General features: G+C 35.5%; 3 protein-coding genes across 4 annotated transcripts; all 3 read right to left on the reverse strand.

The window, feature by feature from the left end:
- Nucleotides 1-233: 233 nt before the first annotated feature.
- LOC308423012 (keratin-associated protein 19-7-like) lies at nt 234-8,817 on the reverse strand (the record flags this gene model as incomplete). 2 transcript variants are annotated; one of them, XM_080919624.1, is made up of 2 exons in its annotated part: nt 234-379; nt 8,763-8,817. In XM_080919624.1, the coding sequence occupies 2 exons, from the start codon at nt 8,815-8,817 to the stop codon at nt 234-236; spliced, it is 201 nt and encodes a 66-aa protein (XP_080775750.1). The 2 variants fall into 2 exon arrangements, with proteins under 2 accessions (XP_080775750.1, XP_080775751.1); XM_080919625.1 differs by lacking the exon at nt 8,763-8,817 and having other exon boundaries at nt 234-407.
- LOC308423015 (uncharacterized protein) lies at nt 4,949-5,116 on the reverse strand (the record flags this gene model as incomplete). Its single annotated transcript, XM_080919630.1, has 1 exon — nt 4,949-5,116. The coding sequence occupies one exon, from the start codon at nt 5,114-5,116 to the stop codon at nt 4,949-4,951; it is 168 nt and encodes a 55-aa protein (XP_080775756.1).
- Nucleotides 8,818-12,231: 3,414 nt separating the features above from the next.
- LOC308422590 (uncharacterized protein) lies at nt 12,232-18,901 on the reverse strand (the record flags this gene model as incomplete). The annotated part of the gene is made up of 2 exons (XM_080919219.1): nt 12,232-12,404; nt 18,838-18,901. 2 exons carry the CDS (start codon nt 18,899-18,901, stop codon nt 12,232-12,234), a joined length of 237 nt encoding a protein of 78 aa, XP_080775345.1.
- Nucleotides 18,902-19,298: the final 397 nt, after the last annotated feature.

The raw sequence follows: 19,298 nt of genomic DNA on the forward strand, positions 1-19,298 counted from the left end.
TTATTTGATGATACACTTTTTATAATGTAGGTTGAGAGTGCAATCTAAAATCATTTTACAGAGTATATTGAAGATAATATAAAACAAGATCATGGTCAAACCCAGATGAGGAATTAGATGGCCATGTTGTAATTGAATTATGTTTTAGATTCTTGAAGACATTTTTGGGTTCCTGGTATGAAAATACTTGGAAACCCTTTTGGTTAGAAAGGCTGGGTATCTGCATCATCTTCTCAGTAGAAGCCATAAGAACAGTATCTTCTATAGCACAGTGGACGGCAGCAGCCATAACCATGGCGACCATAGCCACAGCCACAGCCTAGGCCACCACAGCCACCACAGTCACCATAGCCACAGCCACCATAGCCATAGCCCAGACCTCCATAGTAACTCCCATAGTAGCACATGGTGCCAGGAATGAACTGTTCAGAGAAAGATAAGAATAGGCTCTTTGAGTCTGGGTGCTACCATTAGCCAGGAGCCTTTTATACACCTGGATGTTTGGTGGCAAAAACCACAGGCATTATGACATCACACATGTCTCTTCTATGCTGCAAAAAAAAAAAAAAAAAAAAAATCAGGGTGCCATAGTTTATTGGCCAAACAATGCTGCATAACTGAGATAATTGTTCTCATATGTTAGGATCCCAAGGTCAAATCATGTGACTTTAATGTGAAAATCTGGATAGAGTTACAAGACAATGCCTTATTCTATATTTAGTTCATTTAATACTCATGAATCTCTACTGTGCTGCAATATAAATCATTGAAATCTTTTTCTTTTTTTATGCCTGTTTGTTTTGTAGTATACTGAAATTGTCTTTTTGTTTTACTTGCTTTGCTTCCTATTGTAAAGTAAGTATGCATTTCCTAAGAATTTGTGATGAAAAATCATTTTGTCGTTGGTTATATTATTAGTAACTCTATGACAATATATGCATAAACATATTTTGCATTTATTCTAGATTTATTCTATTCAGACATATTCTGTCATGTATTTTTGCTATGGTATGTTAATTCTACTGATCTATGAAAATAGTGAATCTTTCTGCCTTCTGAAATCTTATTCAATTTCTCATTTATATGTCTGTCTTGTGCCACTATTATTTATTTTTTATTTTATTACTATGATTCTGTGGAATAATTTGAGACAAGGTTCTATTGAAGTTCCAGTATTTGTGTTTCTGCTTCATTTGTTTTGGCTCTTACAGTGATCCTGTGCCTTCATCTGATCATTAGAATTGTGCTGTCTAGTTCTGTGCAGAATAGAATTGGAATATTTATGGAGATTTCATGAAACTTATGCATTGCTTTAGCAATGTGGAGATTTCATGAAATCTATAGATTTCTTTAGAAAACACATCATTTTTCCTTTTATTAATTCAGTCCATGAACATGATGTATGGTTCTATGTCCTAGTTTCTTTATCCAATTATTTTCTTCATAAAAAATGGTTGCTACCTATCATTATGTTAAGCTAAACAAGCAAAGTGAAGAAAGTGGATCACTTGTAGCTAATGTGCCTTTAACAATTTTTTCCTACGTAAATCATTTTTTATGCTGACCACAAATAGAGTGGTCTTCAGTTAGCAGGTAAGATGGGCAAACCAAATTGGGCTGATGGAGGGAATTAGACAATTCAATGCTAATTTCAAATTTGGTTGAGAAAAGAAATGATGTCTTGGAGTCCTCATTGATATGTGAAACATCATGATCCAAAGCTAATTGGGAAGAAAAGAGTTTATTTGGTTAAACTTCTCCATCACTGTTCATAATTGAAATAAGTCAGGACAGGAATTCAAACAGGCAAGCATCCTGGAGGTAGGAGTTGATTCAGTGCCCTGGTTGGGGACTGCTTATAGACTGCTCATTATGAATTACTCAACCTGATTTCTTATAGTACCAAGAAGCACAAGCCACAAGTGGGCACTACTCTGAATGGGCCATGACCCTTCATCATCAATAACTAATTAATAAAATGGCTTACAGGCTTTCCTACTTCTTTACTTTATGAAGTAATTTTTATAACTGTGCTGAATGGCTCACTTCTATTCTCTTGCTTTAGTTTGTGTTACATTGATACAAACCCTTCAGTGTAATTGACCCATGTCAACTTGACAAACACATGCCTGTTAAACCAAAACTCTCCTTGCATATTTATTTCCAAGATCTCACAAATCCCCACAAATAACTTTAAGAGCCTTAACAGTTTTACAGATTCAAACACATTAAAAGTTCAGTCCCTTACATTATGCAATGTTTGTATTTTTCCAGAATTTCTTTGAAGTGTTGAAAATCTGTCCACTGTGAGCTTTTGTAAAAATAAAATTAAATTGAATAAAGTCTTATTTTAAAATGGAGGACCTAAGGCACAGTCACAATAAGATAAAAGTAAAACAATCTACTAATAGTATAAATAAAACAGTGTACAATGTCTGGAAGCTACTTTTATTTCTTTCAGTTCCTCTAAGGTCCTGGATCATTCCTCTTACTCTGCCCTCTGTACCACCCACAGCTTGTCTTCTGTTTTACAGCTTGGGTAGGCTCCACCATATTGCTTCTGCCACTCTTACTGGTTGTCCCATGGAAAAGGAATCCCCAGCTCTCAAACAAAAGTTGGTATTAGAATTGAGGTATTGATGTGACAGGCCTAACCCTGGTGCTTGTTCACAGAATATAGTCCTTCGACTCACAGAGCAAGTGAATGGTTTAAGAGATACTTAATAGACCTTCTTAGTATGAGTATAAAAGCTAGTTGTGCTAAGAGCCATATGGATTATGAACACCTATACAAGAACTTTTCCAGAAGAAGATTATTTGTAAATCACCTAAAGGCCATTCTTGTGATATTTTAACAAAGAGTGTGACTGCTTTTAGCCTTTGTCTAAAATATCAACCTGAGGCTAAATTGAAGACTTTTGGATAAATGGTGTTGGCAGAAGAGATTTAAAGGTTGTCTAGTCTTTACTGTTACATGGTTATTATTTTAACTTTAATGCAGACTTACAAAAAAAAAAAAAAAAAAAAAAAAAAAAAAAAAAAAAAAAAAAGGATGCCAGTGCTGAAGGTGATAAAAAGTCTTAATCAAACCTTGATGCTAAATGAAATAAAGGAGTGGTAACCTCAGAGAAAAATGCCACCAGCCAAGCTTATAACTTGTGAAATGAAATTAAAATCTTAAGCAGTGAAGGAAAATAATCAGAAATAGAAACTTACTGAAATATAATTGAATTGGTGGGTTAAGTTCCACACCCAGCAAGCAGTTTAGCTTTGCAGTTTTGGCTATATGTAGTTCTGGCTTTGAAGTGAAGGATGCATAAAACATGTTTTAGATTTTTGCTTCTCAGTTAAGAAAGGCTACTGAGGCCAGACATTTAATAGAGGTGTCCCTGAACCGAAGCATAGAAAGTTTGTTGTGGGAAGCTGTGGAGATGAATTGTATGGGAGACCCCAAAGTGTTGGTGATGCCAGAGTTTTGGGATTTCTACCAAGGAGAGCTCCAGACTGGATATAGATCCTGCCCTAGAGAAAGAAATGTCTTTAAGTAAAAAGGAGATTAGAGATCTGGAAAGTTCTTTGACCTCAAACATGGGTATGCAGAGCTTAGAATTTGTCCATCTGATGTTTGACTTCCTTTGGTACAAGATTTTCTCACATACCCACTTGTCAACCGTTTAGAATGATAGGGGTTATTCTGTGTCATTGTATGATGAAAATATGTGGTCTGCTTTTTATTTTGCTCTCAAAGGTTTAAGAGATTGCCTCGAGCCTCAAAAGAGACTTTAACTTTGGAATTTTAAACAGTGTTGCAATTGTGGTAGACAATGGAAATGTTTGAAGTTGCACCTAATGTATTTTTACATTATTATTTGGCCAAAAGATTATGGGGTATAGGGAGTGAAATGTAATGGTTTCAATGACAATTGACACATAGGTTCATAGAGTTGAATATTTTGTCATTATGGTCGTGCATTACTTGAAAGGAATAGGAAGTATGGCCTAGTTGAAGGAAATGCATCACTGGGAATGAGCTTTCAAGTTTCAATAACCAATGCAAAACCCAGAGTCTTTCTTCTTCTGCTGCCTGCAAATACAAATTTAGAACTCTCACCTACTTCTCTGTCACTGTGTCTGCCTGTGAGCTACCATGCTTTCCCTCATGCTGAAATATGACTATACCACTGAAACTGCACACAACTCCCAATTAAATCCTCTTTTCTTTAGGAATTGATGTGATCATGATAATGGCTTCATTGCAATAGAATTTTGACTAAGATGTATGGTTAGGGGAAGTATTGAGATGAATGTGTTCAAAGTTTATTGTAACTAATTTTCACTTAATACAAAAATTTCCAAATTGAACAAATTTCTCGGTTAAAAGAAAAATGTCCATTACAAAGCTGATTATCACATTCTTTATAATAGTCAAGTCAATAATGAAATGTCCATCCACAAATGTATATGCTGAGAGGATGTGCTGAGATTTTTTTCTCTCTCTCCATAACCACCTCTCTTCCATTCTTCTTTCTTTCCCTGTTCATTCTCTATGTCCATCTTCTGAAATATCTTCCTCTTCTTTACTTCCCTCCCATTTTTACAACCCCTCCATGTGATCAGACAGATAAAACACACAAAACATACAGAAATTTTTTTTCTGTTTATATATTTATTTACATGATAATTCAATTACTTTTGAATTTGAATTCACAATGTTGAATTGTTGTTGAGAACATTTTAAAAGTATTATTAAGACAAATGTTTTTATAAATACTTTTGTTGATGATGACTGTCCAACCTAAGGTGAAACATTAGGTGGACATGTTGTGTTTCAATTACTTTTCACATATTTTGGTATAAAGCTAGTACCTTTGAAGACATTCTCTATTGTATCCTGTGAAAATTCTTGGAAGCACTTTCAGTCAGCCAGGCTGGGCAGATTCAGAAGTGTTCAATAGAAGCCATAAGACCAGTATCTTCTACGGTACAGTGGGCGGCAGCAGCCATAACTATAGCCACCATAGCCACCATAGCCACCATAGCCAGCATAGCCACAGCCTAGGCCACCACAGCCACAGCCACACCCCAGGCCTGCATAGTATCCTCCATAGTAACACATGGTGTCAGGAGTGGGGTGTTCAGAGAAGACAGGCAGTAGGTTTCTGAAGTCTGGGTGCCACCATCTGCCAAGGGCCTTTTATACACCTGGGTTGTTGTTGGAAAACCACAGGCACTGTAGTGTCACATGTCTCTGCACTGTGATTCTGAAAATATAACAAATGTCAGGTATTACTGGATGAATAAACAAGGCTGCATAACTGACATAATTATGCTTTGTGTCAGAATTATTTTTACATCATGGGTATCAAAATCTTGGTTTGCTTATATTTTTAAGACTCTATCTCATTCTAAATTTAGTTTATTTTGTTCACATGATCTGACCTGCTACTCAATACAAATAAATCAGTTGTCTACCTTTTATCTGTTTACTTTACATGACTTCATAGGTAAAATTCTTTGTGTTTTCTTTCTTTTTGCTTGTTTTGTTATTATAGAAAATATATTATCTCTGTGAATACATTTCCAGGGCCTTGCTAATAAAGCATGATCTGATATTGGTTATATAGTTGACAACTTTTGGTGATCTATGTCTTATGTAAACATTGTTTTATTGTAGATATAATTTTATATGTGTTGATTTAAATTTTTTAGAAATATGTAAATGACTATGTAATGGTCAGACAATTGGATGTATGCTTCTCTGTGGCCCATGTCTCATACAGTAGTGTTTTAGATGTAACTGTTAAATATATCTCAGTTGGGTCAGGTGATCCAACATCAGCTTTTAGGTACAGTCTCTCTTTTTTTAATTGGTAGTCACATTGTCTTTCAAAATGGCTGTGCAGCTACTTAGAGCAGTAACTAGTGTGTTGAATAATGACTCCCAGCTTTTAGTTTGTAGACAGTCTTGGTCCCCTTTCCTCCTTTTGGTTTGTCATGTTCTACTCTTATGTGATAGCTTTATATTTTATTATATTTTATTTGATTATAGTTCCAAAATTGAATGAATTAATGAATGCAACCATAACCACTATCATTAGTTTAACAACTGAAATGACACTCATCTCAGTTGGAAAGACACAATTCAATTGTTGTTTGTTTTTTGTTTTTCTCCAATAGAGTGATGCTGGATATATCCATCACTCTAGGAGAGACCTTATGTTTAGGAGTTGTTGACAGACATATAAGTAGATTCAATAGTATGTTGGGGTGCATGCTTTTATATCAAGCTATTTAATTTTTAAAGATTTTTTAAATAATAAAAAATAAAAATAAATCTTCGAAAAAGAAAGAATTCAAAAAATAACTGTACTCATAAAGTTTATCAATCATCTTGTCCTGAACCAAAGTATAGCACCTCCATAATGGAAAATTAAAGAATTGAAGCAAAACTGAAGAAGGCACTAAAAAATTGAATGATATCCCATGATTATGGGTTGTCAAAATTAATGATTTATGAAGAACTCTATGTACTAAATTAGTGCACAGATTCAATGTAATCTCTATCAGAGTCCTAATTGTATTATTAGTAGAATAAGACAACACCACATGGTAATCATGAAATCTAAGAGCTCTCTAATATTCAAAATAATGTGGGGGAGAAAGAATGGTTTTGAAAGCATCATAATATCCGATCTCACAATATTCCTCAGAACCAAAGTTAATGACACTAAATTCCACCAGCATATTTACAGACACATGGCTCAATAGACAAGAAGAGGAAGCCCAAGGGGAAAATCCATAGCACCATACTTAGGTTTGGACAAAGATATTAAAAAAGCTACATAGCAAAACAGTCTCCCAAGCAAATAGTGGTGTGAAAAGAAAATATGTATGTGTATAAGAAAGAAATTAAATTATGATCATCTCAAAAGGGACCTTAAATTTTAATTTAGTCCTAAAATTTTGAGAAATTTAGTGGAAAAGCGAAAAGTAAAATTTTCAAGTTCACAATTTTCATGAGAGAGCTCCAGTGTCCTCAGCATGATAACATGATCATATGGGACAGTATGGAAGCAAAACAGAACAACAGCAACAAGCCTCTTGCCCTGCCCGAGCAAGCATAGCCAGAGCAATGAAACATGGGAGAAGTCTTTGGCATCTATTTATCAGATCAATGATTAGTATCTTGAAGACATGAAATTTTATTAAACTGTACACTTGAGACTCAAAATAGTGGTCAGAGTCAGAGAAATATCAAAGTTAATTAAGTAATGCCAAAATACAACTACAGGGATATACTTTCTTTTCAGACAGCTAAGTACTGTGTCTTTGCGTTTAGCCAATATTTGTATTACAACATCGCTTCAGAGGGGACGACAGATGGCTTAGTTACTAAAGGGCATTCCATACACACAGGAGAAAGAAAATCCATAAAAATAGACAACTTTTTATGTATCCAACTAAGGATGTTCTGTACAACAGAATAATCATCTGTACCCAAGTAGGGATTTCTGTACAATAGAATAATTACCTGTATCCTAGAGAGCATGTGCTTCATACAGGGTGTGAATAAACAAAATTGATACGGGATGCACACAGCTAAACAGCCAACAGGAAATAAACTGATGCTAAAATGAGCAGACAATTAGAACAGACGTTGACCAAAAGACAAGATGCAAATAGTCAAAAAGACACAATAAGGTTCTATTCCACTAATATCTCAGAGACACCAATCAAGAACAAGTAGAGATTGTAGCCCACAACTGTTTGACCATTAATATTAGAATGAAGAGAGATTAATGACACAGACCTTGTGGAGAAATGGGAACCCTTCTTTACTGCTAGAGGAAGTGTGAGTTGGTACAGCCATGGCAGAAAATAGCATAGCATTATCACTCCCTGCAGCAATATAATAAATATATATGAATTATATGTAAGTATGTATACTTATATATACTAAGTATATAATATATACTCAAAATATACATATTAGTATATGCATTATATGTGTGTGTGTGTCTGTGTCTGTGTGTGCCTATGCCTATGTGAAATAAAGGTAATGTGGCTACATTTTAACTAAAGTAAATCCAATCCATCTCAAAGTACTACTCACACTAGCAAGTTCACAGTCCCATTGTTCACAATAACAAAGGTGTGGAGCAAATATATATCACCCGATGTGTTTTTCTTTCTTTTGCTCTCTTCATTTTTCCTGTTCCCTCCCCATTTTTCTCTTTTTATTCAACTCAAAGTTCATTTATACCCATCCTTTTATCTTCTCCAGTACTTTCCTATGCGGATACACGATACACAATGGGACCAAAGAGATGCAAACAGAAAAACATATAAAAACTGATGGAATATGTTTAATAAAGTACAAGGAAGCAATATTCTCAGTGAAATTGTATTTTTATTGTTTATTTGACAATACCTTTATATCCAGTTTGAGAGTGACATTTGATCATGTTAATAAGTGTTTTAAAGATGATTCAAAACTACAAGTACTCAACACAATCCAGTTGAAGGTGAGCACATAAGTTGAAGATGCTAAGATTCATGTATTTATTATCATATATTATGTTATAAAGTTAGAATATTTGAAATTATTTCAGTGTCCCTGATGTGATGAAGATTATAAGGACTTCAATAAGACAGCAGTTTATAGGCAACATTCTTGGCAGCTGCAGAAAGTCCTCAGTAGAAGCCATAGGAGCAGTATCTTCTTCAACACAGTGGGAGCCAACAACTATAACCATAGGCACCATGGCCACCATAGCCACAGCCCAGACCTCCATAGTAGCTGCCATAGTAGCACATGGTGACAAGAGTGGACAGCTCAGCTGAGGATTAGTAGTATGTTTCTTTGGTTTGGATGACACCTTCTGCCAAGGGCCTCTTAAATGTTAGGGCTATTTTTGGGGAAACCACAGGCACTGCTGCACATTTATCTCACTGCTATGCATCATAAAACAACTTGAGTGTTGTTATGTACCAGACACACAAGGCTGCATAACTGAGATAATTGTGCTCCTGTGTGACTGCACAGACACCATGGATTCCTGTTTATTTTTCAACTCTTCATACCATTCTTTACGGTAGATTAACGGATGCATGACAAGATTCTGTCAGATGATGTATGTCATCACAGAGTTTTCTTCATTTTACATACATACACACACACACACACACACACACACACACACACACACACACACACACAATGTTTTTATTGCCCTAGAGAAAGAAGAAGACTGATCCCCAACCCCTTTTGTTTGGTTAGTTTGGGATGGACTTAGTACTGAGGAGTCAGTTTCTTGAATCTTTCTCATGAACAATTGGTTAAGCTGATTGTTCATTTGGTGGGCATTCACCATCTTATATTAATATATTTGGATTTTTCTTAAGCCTTTTTTCATTCTACATGTTTTTAAAATCAGCAGAAAATACCATTTTATCTACACACACAGACTGTGTTCCACAGCATCTTTTGATAGCACATGTGAAGATATTGTAAGTGTAACTGTAAAAGGCATCATGGTTGAGTGGGGGAACCAAGGTAAATATTTATAAACTTTTTAAAAATAGCGATCATACAAGCTTCACAGAGAAGTCATAGGCATGCAACGTTATCAGTTTAACAGCTGAATGGATCAAGACTTCCTGTGGAAGCATAAAGACTTGGATAAAATCCCCACACCCATGCAACACATATGGTTTATTCATCTTCTACTCCCCAGGAATATACAAGTAGAAAGCCAATTGCATGGGAATAAAGTCAGTAGATAGAGCAGAAAACATGATGCATGGTTTTCACCTGGCAATTACATACACATCCATTCATCTACACAAACACATTTGTACTTACAATACACATATGCATGACACAAAATGCATACACACTGAGACACACACAAACACACATACACACATGAAAATGCCTGTATCTGAAAACATATATAAAATATTAAAGAAAAAGTACAATACATGAAGTTGAATCTACAAAACTACTACATTACATGAGGTATTGTGAGCAGAAAGAATATTTGAAGATTCAACTCTAACATCCACAAAATATGTAGCATTTTGGGTTTATGTCTTATTTAGCTCATTGTTTTGCCTCTATTATTTCTGCTGCAATTTTCACGATTTTATTTATCCTAACAGTTGGATTATGATTCATTGTATAATTGTAGCAGTTTTATTATACATTTACCTGTAGATGGACATGGAAGAAGTTTGTTTTCTAAAAACATTGAATATATTATTAATGGTCACTGATGAGCAGATATAATAAGCTATATTATTATTATAATAGGTTAATATTAGCATACTAATTAATAATTAATATATTAATATATTAATTATTATATTATAATAACTATTAATATTATATATTATAATAACCTTTAGGCATCTTACCAATCTTGATAAACCTGGATCAGGCAGCAGATCTATTTCTAGAATGATTTTTTAAGGAACGTTCACACTGATTTTCACAGTGGCTCAGCAAATTTGTATTTCCAGCAACTGCAAATAAATGTTCCCCTTTCTCTAAATCTACACAAGCCTTTGAAGTCCTTTGTGCTTTTCTTTTTTTATTTTATTTATTTAAATTCCAAATATTGTGCTTTTCATCTTATCCATTCTGACTGAAGTAAGAATAAATCTCAGAGTAGTTTTGGGTGTTTATTCATGTTCTTTATGTGAATGATGGTGTCCTTCACTGTACAGAGATTTTTAGTGTTAAGACATGATGTTTGTAGGTTGATGTCTTAAGTCTTGAGTTACTGTTGTTCCTTTTCTGAAATAATTTTTTGTGTCACTGACGTCATGTGCTATACTTTGTCAAATTTCATTTTCAGTGTGTCTAATTTAACATCAGCACCATGCAGTTTAAATTACTATAGCTCTTTAGAGGTCAAAATATCAATGGTTCAATGTACATATTTATGTCATATGTGCTCTTCAAACATAAGTTCTGTAGTCATTTAATATCTATTAGAAGATTGAGAGAAAGTTCCTTTAGTGGTGTTGTTCTGGGTAGTTATATACTTCAGGTGATCTCTACCCATCCTTGAAAAGGTAAGGGTCATAAATTGTACTGTGTGGATTTAAGGGAAAAAACAAGAGGATATAAAGATTTTTGGATAAAATGGGTAAATCTGAGAAAAAAATATAAATTCTATACAAATATATTGCATGACATTCTTTAAGAAATAATAAGAAAAGTACATTGTATAAAAGACATTTTGCTTATTCTCAGATAACATTGATGTGGATTCAAAAATCTTGGGCAACTGAAAGAATATAGAAAAAAGCCCAATTGTACTCATGTCAAAGGTTCTGTGTTGTAAGATGAACAGACTGTTCTATACAAGGAATAATGACTCAAAAACCAAAATTCATGTGAAATATCCACAGATGAAGAACATGAAGGAAAGTAATTCATATTAGAATGAGTAGAGAGTCATTGTATTAATTTTTCTTTAAGAAGTCACCAAATTACCAATGGTAAAAATTTCAAAATTGTAAGTTAAAGTCACAGTGATATTGTGTTGTGTAGTTATCAATAAAGTGAATATTGTAAAGAAAATGAGTGTTAAAGAATATGTGAAGTGAAGGAAAGCCTTACCCAGTGATGCTCATTATAGAGAGTATTGTGGAGATTGCAAAATGTTTAGATAACTGGCTTATGTTAGCTGCCAACATTTAAGTTTCAGACAAAAGGATTTGCTCTCAGAGAAATAGCTGTACTCCCAAATTCAGTGGCATCATAATAGCAGAAATATAAAGATACTAAAAATGTCTACCAATAGAAGAATATTTAAAGAGAAAGTTTCAGTCTCTGCCCCATTTTTTCTTTCCTTCTTCATTTAGTATTGTCACATTTGTTCACAAACAATCAGGTATTGACTACAAGATACAAATTCAGAAACATACATCTCACATTTAGTAAAACAATAAGAGCAAGGCAATTTCAAGGAAATTGTTTATTTTAAAGCATATACATATATTCACAATATGGTAAAGTATGTGAGTAGGTCACATTTTACAAGGCATTATAACAACAGTAATGAGCTTTGCTGCAAATATCATGCAATCAAATTAAAGAAGGAAAATTCTGGGGATTATGTATTATTCCTGAGAAATTTTAAATTAAGTTTGGAATTCATGAAGATATTTAAGGACATCTGATGTGAAGAAAGTTGGAGTGAGCAGCTGCTGATCTCCTCAGTAGAAGCCATAGGACCCGTATCTTCTATAGCACAGTGGGTGGCAACAGCCATAACCATAGCCACCATAGCCACCATAGCCACCATAGCCACCATAGCCACCATAGCCACCATAGCCAGCATAGCCACAGCCTAGTCCACCACAGCCACACCCCAGGCCTGCATAGTATCCTCCATAGTAACACATGGTGTCAGGAGTGGGGTGTTCAGAGAAGACAGGCAGTATGTCACTTCAGTCTGGGTGTCACCATCTGCCAAGGGCCTTTTATACACCTGGGTTGTTGTTGGCAAACCACAGGCATTGTAGTGTCACATGTCTCTGTAGTTTGCTGCAGGAAATGTCACCAGTGCTGTGATTGACTGGACAGACAAGGCTGCATAGCTGAGATACTTGTGCTTCTACCTCAGGGTCCGGTAATGGATCTGATGCAAATTTATGTCTCTATGTCATTCCTTATGTATTTTATAGAGTACAGGACATATGTCATTACAGAGTTCTCTTCTTTTTACATATGTTAGGTTTTTATTACACCAACAAAAGGTCAGTTTTTCCTTCATTATATTAAAAAAATTTAAATGAATCTTATCTTGAGGTTTATGCTTCTTGAGTCCTTTTCATGACCAATGACCTAATTATTAGTTATGCTATTTGTTTCTTGGGTGCATTTGGTCTCTTATAGTAATGTTTGTGTTTATTAGTACACACTTTGTTTTACCACAACTTTCTTTTAAACCAGTAGAAAGTATAAGAAAATTTGTGCTCATCAACTATATGTGCAATATTCTATTAACCCATCTTGTATGTGAAACTGTGATAGGCATTATGGTTGAGTGAGTGAGTGAACCAAGGTAAGTGTTTATGCACTTCATTTTAAATCATGATCAAGTTAGCTCTGCATAAACATTGTAGATATATAACCTTTTGAGTTTAAGTAATTGTCAGGTGGGTGACTGCTTGCTTTGCAAGCTTGAGAATTAGATAAATCCCAAGAAACCCTTGAAAATCTCACTGTATTCAAATCCATACACTGCAGTGTTATCTGTGTCAGATACTCATGATGACAATGACTTGCTAATTGCCATTCTAGTTCCATGTTCTATAAGAGAACCATTTCATTTTAAGAAAATTAATTCATAGAGCAAAGAACAAGGCAAAATATTTTTATTTGGCTTTGACACACTTCCATTATTTATTATAATACATTTGTGTTTAGACTACACACATACATGCATTCAAAATACGTAAATTATGAGATAAATGTCATATATATCTCTGTATCTCTCTCTCTCTCTATCTATCTAATTTTACACATGTATACAAATTTGTCATGAAAAATTCCCAGGAAATGCTTCAGAATATGCATATAGAACAATCACAGGTGTTTACCTGTGTTGCAGTAAAAACTAAAATAGGAATAGCTTATCTCTTTATTGGCCTGCGCTCTCACTCCTCAGGCATTGCTTCTAGTATGGACCAGGCACACAGACAGTGTCATTCGGTCCAAGCCACACTAAGCTTAGAGGAGCTATTCAGACATGGTAGATGGGGACCTTAATTAGCATTGGTTCCCCACAGAAACCTTGACACCAATTTTCACAGTGGTATACTAGTTTATAATCCAACCATTTATAAATAAATATTTCCCCTTCTGCAAGTCAAAAGTGTCAGCAGCCATAATGGTACAAGCTAATAACTAGCAGGTGATCATCCTGAGATGGCCGCCTCAGATTATTATATAATCTGTGACCGGTTTCCCCTTATTAAGCAAGGGTGTAAGAGATTCATTTTAGAAAAGATTCCTGCTATTACAATGCATTTCCTGTTATTATTGAACATATATAACAATCATTAAGTAATTGCACGTCCCCTTGAAGCAGATCTCTACAGATCTTTGAAGTTGTACTGTCTTGTAGTGATGCAGTACAGACAAATAGATAACTCTGAAGTCTTAATGATGATCCTATAATAATTCCTAAAATTATAACTGATTGGTAAGCTCTTTTATAGTGTGACTGCTGTCAGGTAATTTCTGATAGTTAAAACTTCAATAAGAACACAGCCAGCCACCTAGCTAATTGCTCTTAGAAAGTAACCAGACTTTCTAATACTAGAAAAACATTCCAAGAGCTAGTAAAACAAGTAACCAAACATCATAAAAAGTGAACTAAGAACGATTTATTATAGGTGCTAGATCAGAGGATAAAATATTGACAAAGTTTATCTATAGAAAATGTCATCAATAACTTATGGTTTTAAGCCTTCAGTGAACCTGTGGATGTGAGACAGGTGATGGATGTTTAACTGGATAATTACTTCTAACGGATATTTATGTCAACATTTTCTGTTGTAAACTTATATTTCAATTTATAATTTGTGTGAACTTGTGTTGAACTTTGTAACATGTGATCAGGTATTCTGAGAGATGTATAAGTACTGAGGAGAAAGAGAGAAGATAGATCAAGGAATTTTTTCCTTGCTAGAACTTTTTTCTCTTTCCCCCTTTTAGGATCTTTCCACTTTTTCCTTACATAGCTTTCATAGGAAACTTTTTACAACTTAGTAACAAACATTATAATCATTTTTCTAAGTGTCCCCTTTTCTTCCAGCTATGAGTAGCAAGCTGAAAGTTAAAACCCAGCAGTTCCAGCTGAGATAGAACAAAGGATATTTACTTAATCCTTTGCTGTTTTAGGAAGAGGTGCTATATTCCAGAGATTGGATTTAGTTTCTGGCCTCAGAGGAGCACAGAAGACAAGTTTGCTACTGTAGCATAGTAACATAGACTTAGTAAACTTTTTTATTATACAGGAACCCTAAATATCTCATAAGACAAAGTCTTCCCCTCCACCTAAGCTCTTTCCCCTCTGCTGCCTCAAGAAGAACTGACAAGAAAGAAGAACCCACCCCAGGGCTGGCTCCTGGCACAAAATCATCATTTTTAGTCAACTGTATTTTTTATTTCATCAGTTATGACTAAAGTAAGAAGTTTCAAAGGCATTTAATTCATCAGTTTTGCAGATTATCCATCATACTGTACAATTTCAATACACGTATGATTTACATTTCCTTATTTGAGAGAATCCTGTTTAGTTCTATACTGTACTCAATATTTTGGCAGTTTATTTGCTTGATCTTTGTTTTCTGAGTTCTTTGTGTGTTTTAGATACTAAAATTCTCTTCGATGTATGGAGTTATCACAGAGAAAGGAGCCTCCTTTCAGGAAATGCCTCCATGAGATCTAGTTGTAATGCATTTTCTTAATTAGTGATCAAATCTGAAAGGGCACATTGTGTGTGGTACCATCTCTAGGTTGGTGGTCCTGGGTTCTATAAAAAAGCTAGCTAAACAAGCCAGCGGAAGCAAGCAAGTAAGTAACATCCCCCCGTGACATCTGAATCAGCTCCTGCTTCCTGACATTCTTGAGTTCCAGTCCTGACTTCCTTTGGTGATGAACTGTAATGTGGAAGTACAAGATGAATAAACCATTTTCTCCCTAACTTGTTTCTTGATTATGATGCTTTGTGCAGAAATACAAACCATGACTAAGACACCCATATTGGACCAACATACCCATATCCATAGAAGATATCATAGGTAAACATATCAAAGTCATGTTCCAGGAATGAGTTATCTTTTTAAGAATTCATGATGAGTGGGTCCTATAAACCTACAAATATTACAGGCTGTTGCCAATGTTATTGTTTACTTCCAGAATCTGACCACAAAACCTTGTTGACAAAGTATAATTTGAGATACAGAACTTGGAGAACTCAAGCTTGTCCTGACCTCATAGATTCACCCACATAGTATTATGCTCATTGTGTTGAATGGTAGTATGCACATTAATGGGAGGTTAGTGCTCCAAATATAGGTCTGCTGACAAAAAATATGAAATGTCAAGGGCCATCTAAGAGAATCTAAAATCTAATGAGTGATCTTCTTAAGATTGTTCTTCATAAGCTGTAAAGCTATGATAGATTTTCTCCTTTTGGCAAACATGGTGAGATTACATTTTAAGAAAACTTTCTGCTATTAATATGCTTTTTCTGTTATTACTAAATACATAATAATCACTAGGTATTGACACACCCCTTTGAGCAGGTTTTTGCAGATCTACAAAGATATGCTGTCTTATGGAGATGTTCTATAGGGACAAACATATAATGATTCTATAGAATTTCTGATTTGATTCAAATAATTTCAGGAAGAAAGTTTTTAGAGATGGTCTTAGTTGCTAGGAAGATTAATAAAGTTATAATCAAGATTAGCGTGTGCTTACTCCTCACAATGGTAAGTAAAGGCTGAATGACAAGAAATACAACAAGCTTTCATGAGTACACTAAAAGTGAAATAGACTTGTGTACTGGCTGGTTCTGTGTCAACTTGACACAAGCTGGAGTTATCACAGAGAATGAGCCTCAGCTGAGAAAATGCCTCCATGAGATCCAGCTGTAAGGTATTTTCTCAACTAGTGATGAAGGGGGGAGGGACCCAGCCCATTGTGGGTGGTACCATCCCTGGGCTGGTAGACCTGGGTTCTATAAGAAAGCAGGCTGAGCAAGCCAGGGGAAGCAAGCCAGTAAGTGACATCCCTCCATGGCCGCTGCATCAGCTCCTGCTTCCTGACCTGCTTGGGTTCCAGTCCTGACTTCCTTTGGTGATGAACAGCAATATGGAAGTGTAAGCTGAATAAACCCTTTCCTCCCCAACTTGCTTCTTGGTCATGATGTTTTGTATAGGAAAAGAAACCCTCACTAAGACAACTTGGCACAAATTTATGTTCAAAAAAAAAAAAAAAAAAAAAACATTTACATCCAAGGATAAAGTCTCAGGTGTGTATTATGATAAGGCAAGGCCATGAAAAAATTGTTACTTTGAACTTATAATAAGCATAATGAATAAAACACTGCTTTGAACATAATATCAACATACTTTTGTAGCTCCCATTTTACATAAGATTCTATCTTTGATGTAATTTTCTAAAGAATATTTTGTCTAAGCAGATATAAAAAGACCAGAGTAAAAATATAAAGTTGGTGGTTGAATGGCTTGGCTTGGGGACCTCTGCTACATCCATCCATCCATCCATCCATCCTTCCATCCAAATGTATATGTCTGTTTATCTATAATGTGTGTATATGTATCTATGGAAGCATGCATGGATACTGGTGGAGTTGATTATGACAGACAGTTGGGCCGGCCAGAGTGTGGGCATATGCCTGTAAGAAGCCTCTTAATTTCTTTCCTTTTCTTCCTCTCTGGCTTACAAAGAGTTAATTTTCTTTACCAGTCAGACTTCTGGCTGACTAATCAGAGAAAGGACTACTACCAATAAATCCTCTTACTTAATATCCCCCCCCCCCCCCCCCCCCCCCCCCCCCCCCCCCCCGCTGTCTGACGATGAGGTGTTAAACACCAGAGATCTGGCCTCTGAGGAACTCAGGCAGGACAGCCATCACTGCAAATAACTTAGACTTAAGAAAGAAAAACCATTTACTATGAAAAAAGAAACCCTACACATCTCTTAAGACCAAATCTTGCCCTGCCAATCCTCTTCCACCTTGGCTACCTCAAAGATAAAACCTGAAAGAAGAACCACTGGAGTTGGCATCCAACAGAGAAATAGCAGAAATATGAAGATATCAAAATTCTCTTAAAAATAAAAGTATGTTTAAATAGAATGTTTTTTCTCTCTCACAAACTTTCTCTATTTTTTCTCCCTTTAATACTGTCTCATTTGTCCATGAAACTAAAAATCAAACATTTACAATCAAATTGATAAAAATTCAAAAATATATATATTCATTTAGAAAAAAATAACAAGGAAGGAGTATTTTCTACAAATTACTTTATTTGAAGCATATATATGGAATGGGAAAAAAAGCAGATCATATTCTACAAGGCACTCTAATGACACTGAAGAGCTTTTTTGCAAATGTTTATATGCAATCAAATTGAGAAGACAAATAGGATGGACATGTTGTATTTCACTCCTCACAGAACTTAAATTAAGGTTGGAATTTATGAGGATATTTAAGGTCATCTGAGGTGAAGAATGTTGGAGTGAACAGCTGCTAAGTTTTGTTAGTAGAAGCCATAGGTCCAGTACCTTCTACAGAAAAGCTGGGCGGTAGCAGCCATAACCATAGCCACCATAGCCACCATAGCCACCATATCTACCATAGCCACTATAGCCACTATAGTCACCATAGCCACCATAGCCACCATATCCACCACAGTCACCATAGCCACCATAGCCACCATATCTATCATAGCCACCATAGCCACTATAGTCACCATAGCCACCATAGCCACCATATCTATCAGAGCCACCATAGCCACTATAGTCACCATAGCCACCATAGCCACCATATCTATCATAGCCACCATAGCCACTATAGTCACCATAGCCACCATAGCCACCATAGCCACCACAGTCACCATAGCCACCATAGCCACCATATCCATCATAGCCACCATAGCCACCATAGCCACCATATCCACCATAGCCACCATATCCACCATAGCCACCATATCCACCATATCCACCATAGCCACCATAGCCACTATAGCCACCATAGCCACCACAGCCACCATACCCACCACAGCCACCATAGCCACCATAGCCACAGCCTAGGCCACCATAGTATCCTCCATAGTAACACATGGTGTAAGGAGTGGGGTGTTCAGAGGAAGATACACCGTATGTTCCTTGAGTCTGGGTGTCACCATCTATTTTGGGTTCTTTTTATATACCTGGTTGTCACATGTCTCTGCACTGCACTGCAGGAAACATCATGAATATTGTGATTTACTGGAAACACAATACTGCATAGCTGAGATACTTGTGCTTCTACCTCAGGATCTCATGGTCAAATCATGGATCTGATACAATTTTAAGGTTTGTAGGTCATTCTTTATGTAGTTCATTGAATAAATCATATACTTTTCAGTTATAAAAAAGTACATAATTTTCTTCCCTTTACATATGTTTTGTTTTGATTACCTCTGTGAAAGAAGGTCATTTTTTGTCTTCTTTTTTTGTTGTTGTTATTTTCAGTGAG

This window comes from Micromys minutus, assembly GCF_963924665.1.
Source record: "Micromys minutus genome assembly, chromosome: 7".
Classification (NCBI taxonomy): domain Eukaryota; kingdom Metazoa; phylum Chordata; class Mammalia; order Rodentia; family Muridae; genus Micromys; species Micromys minutus.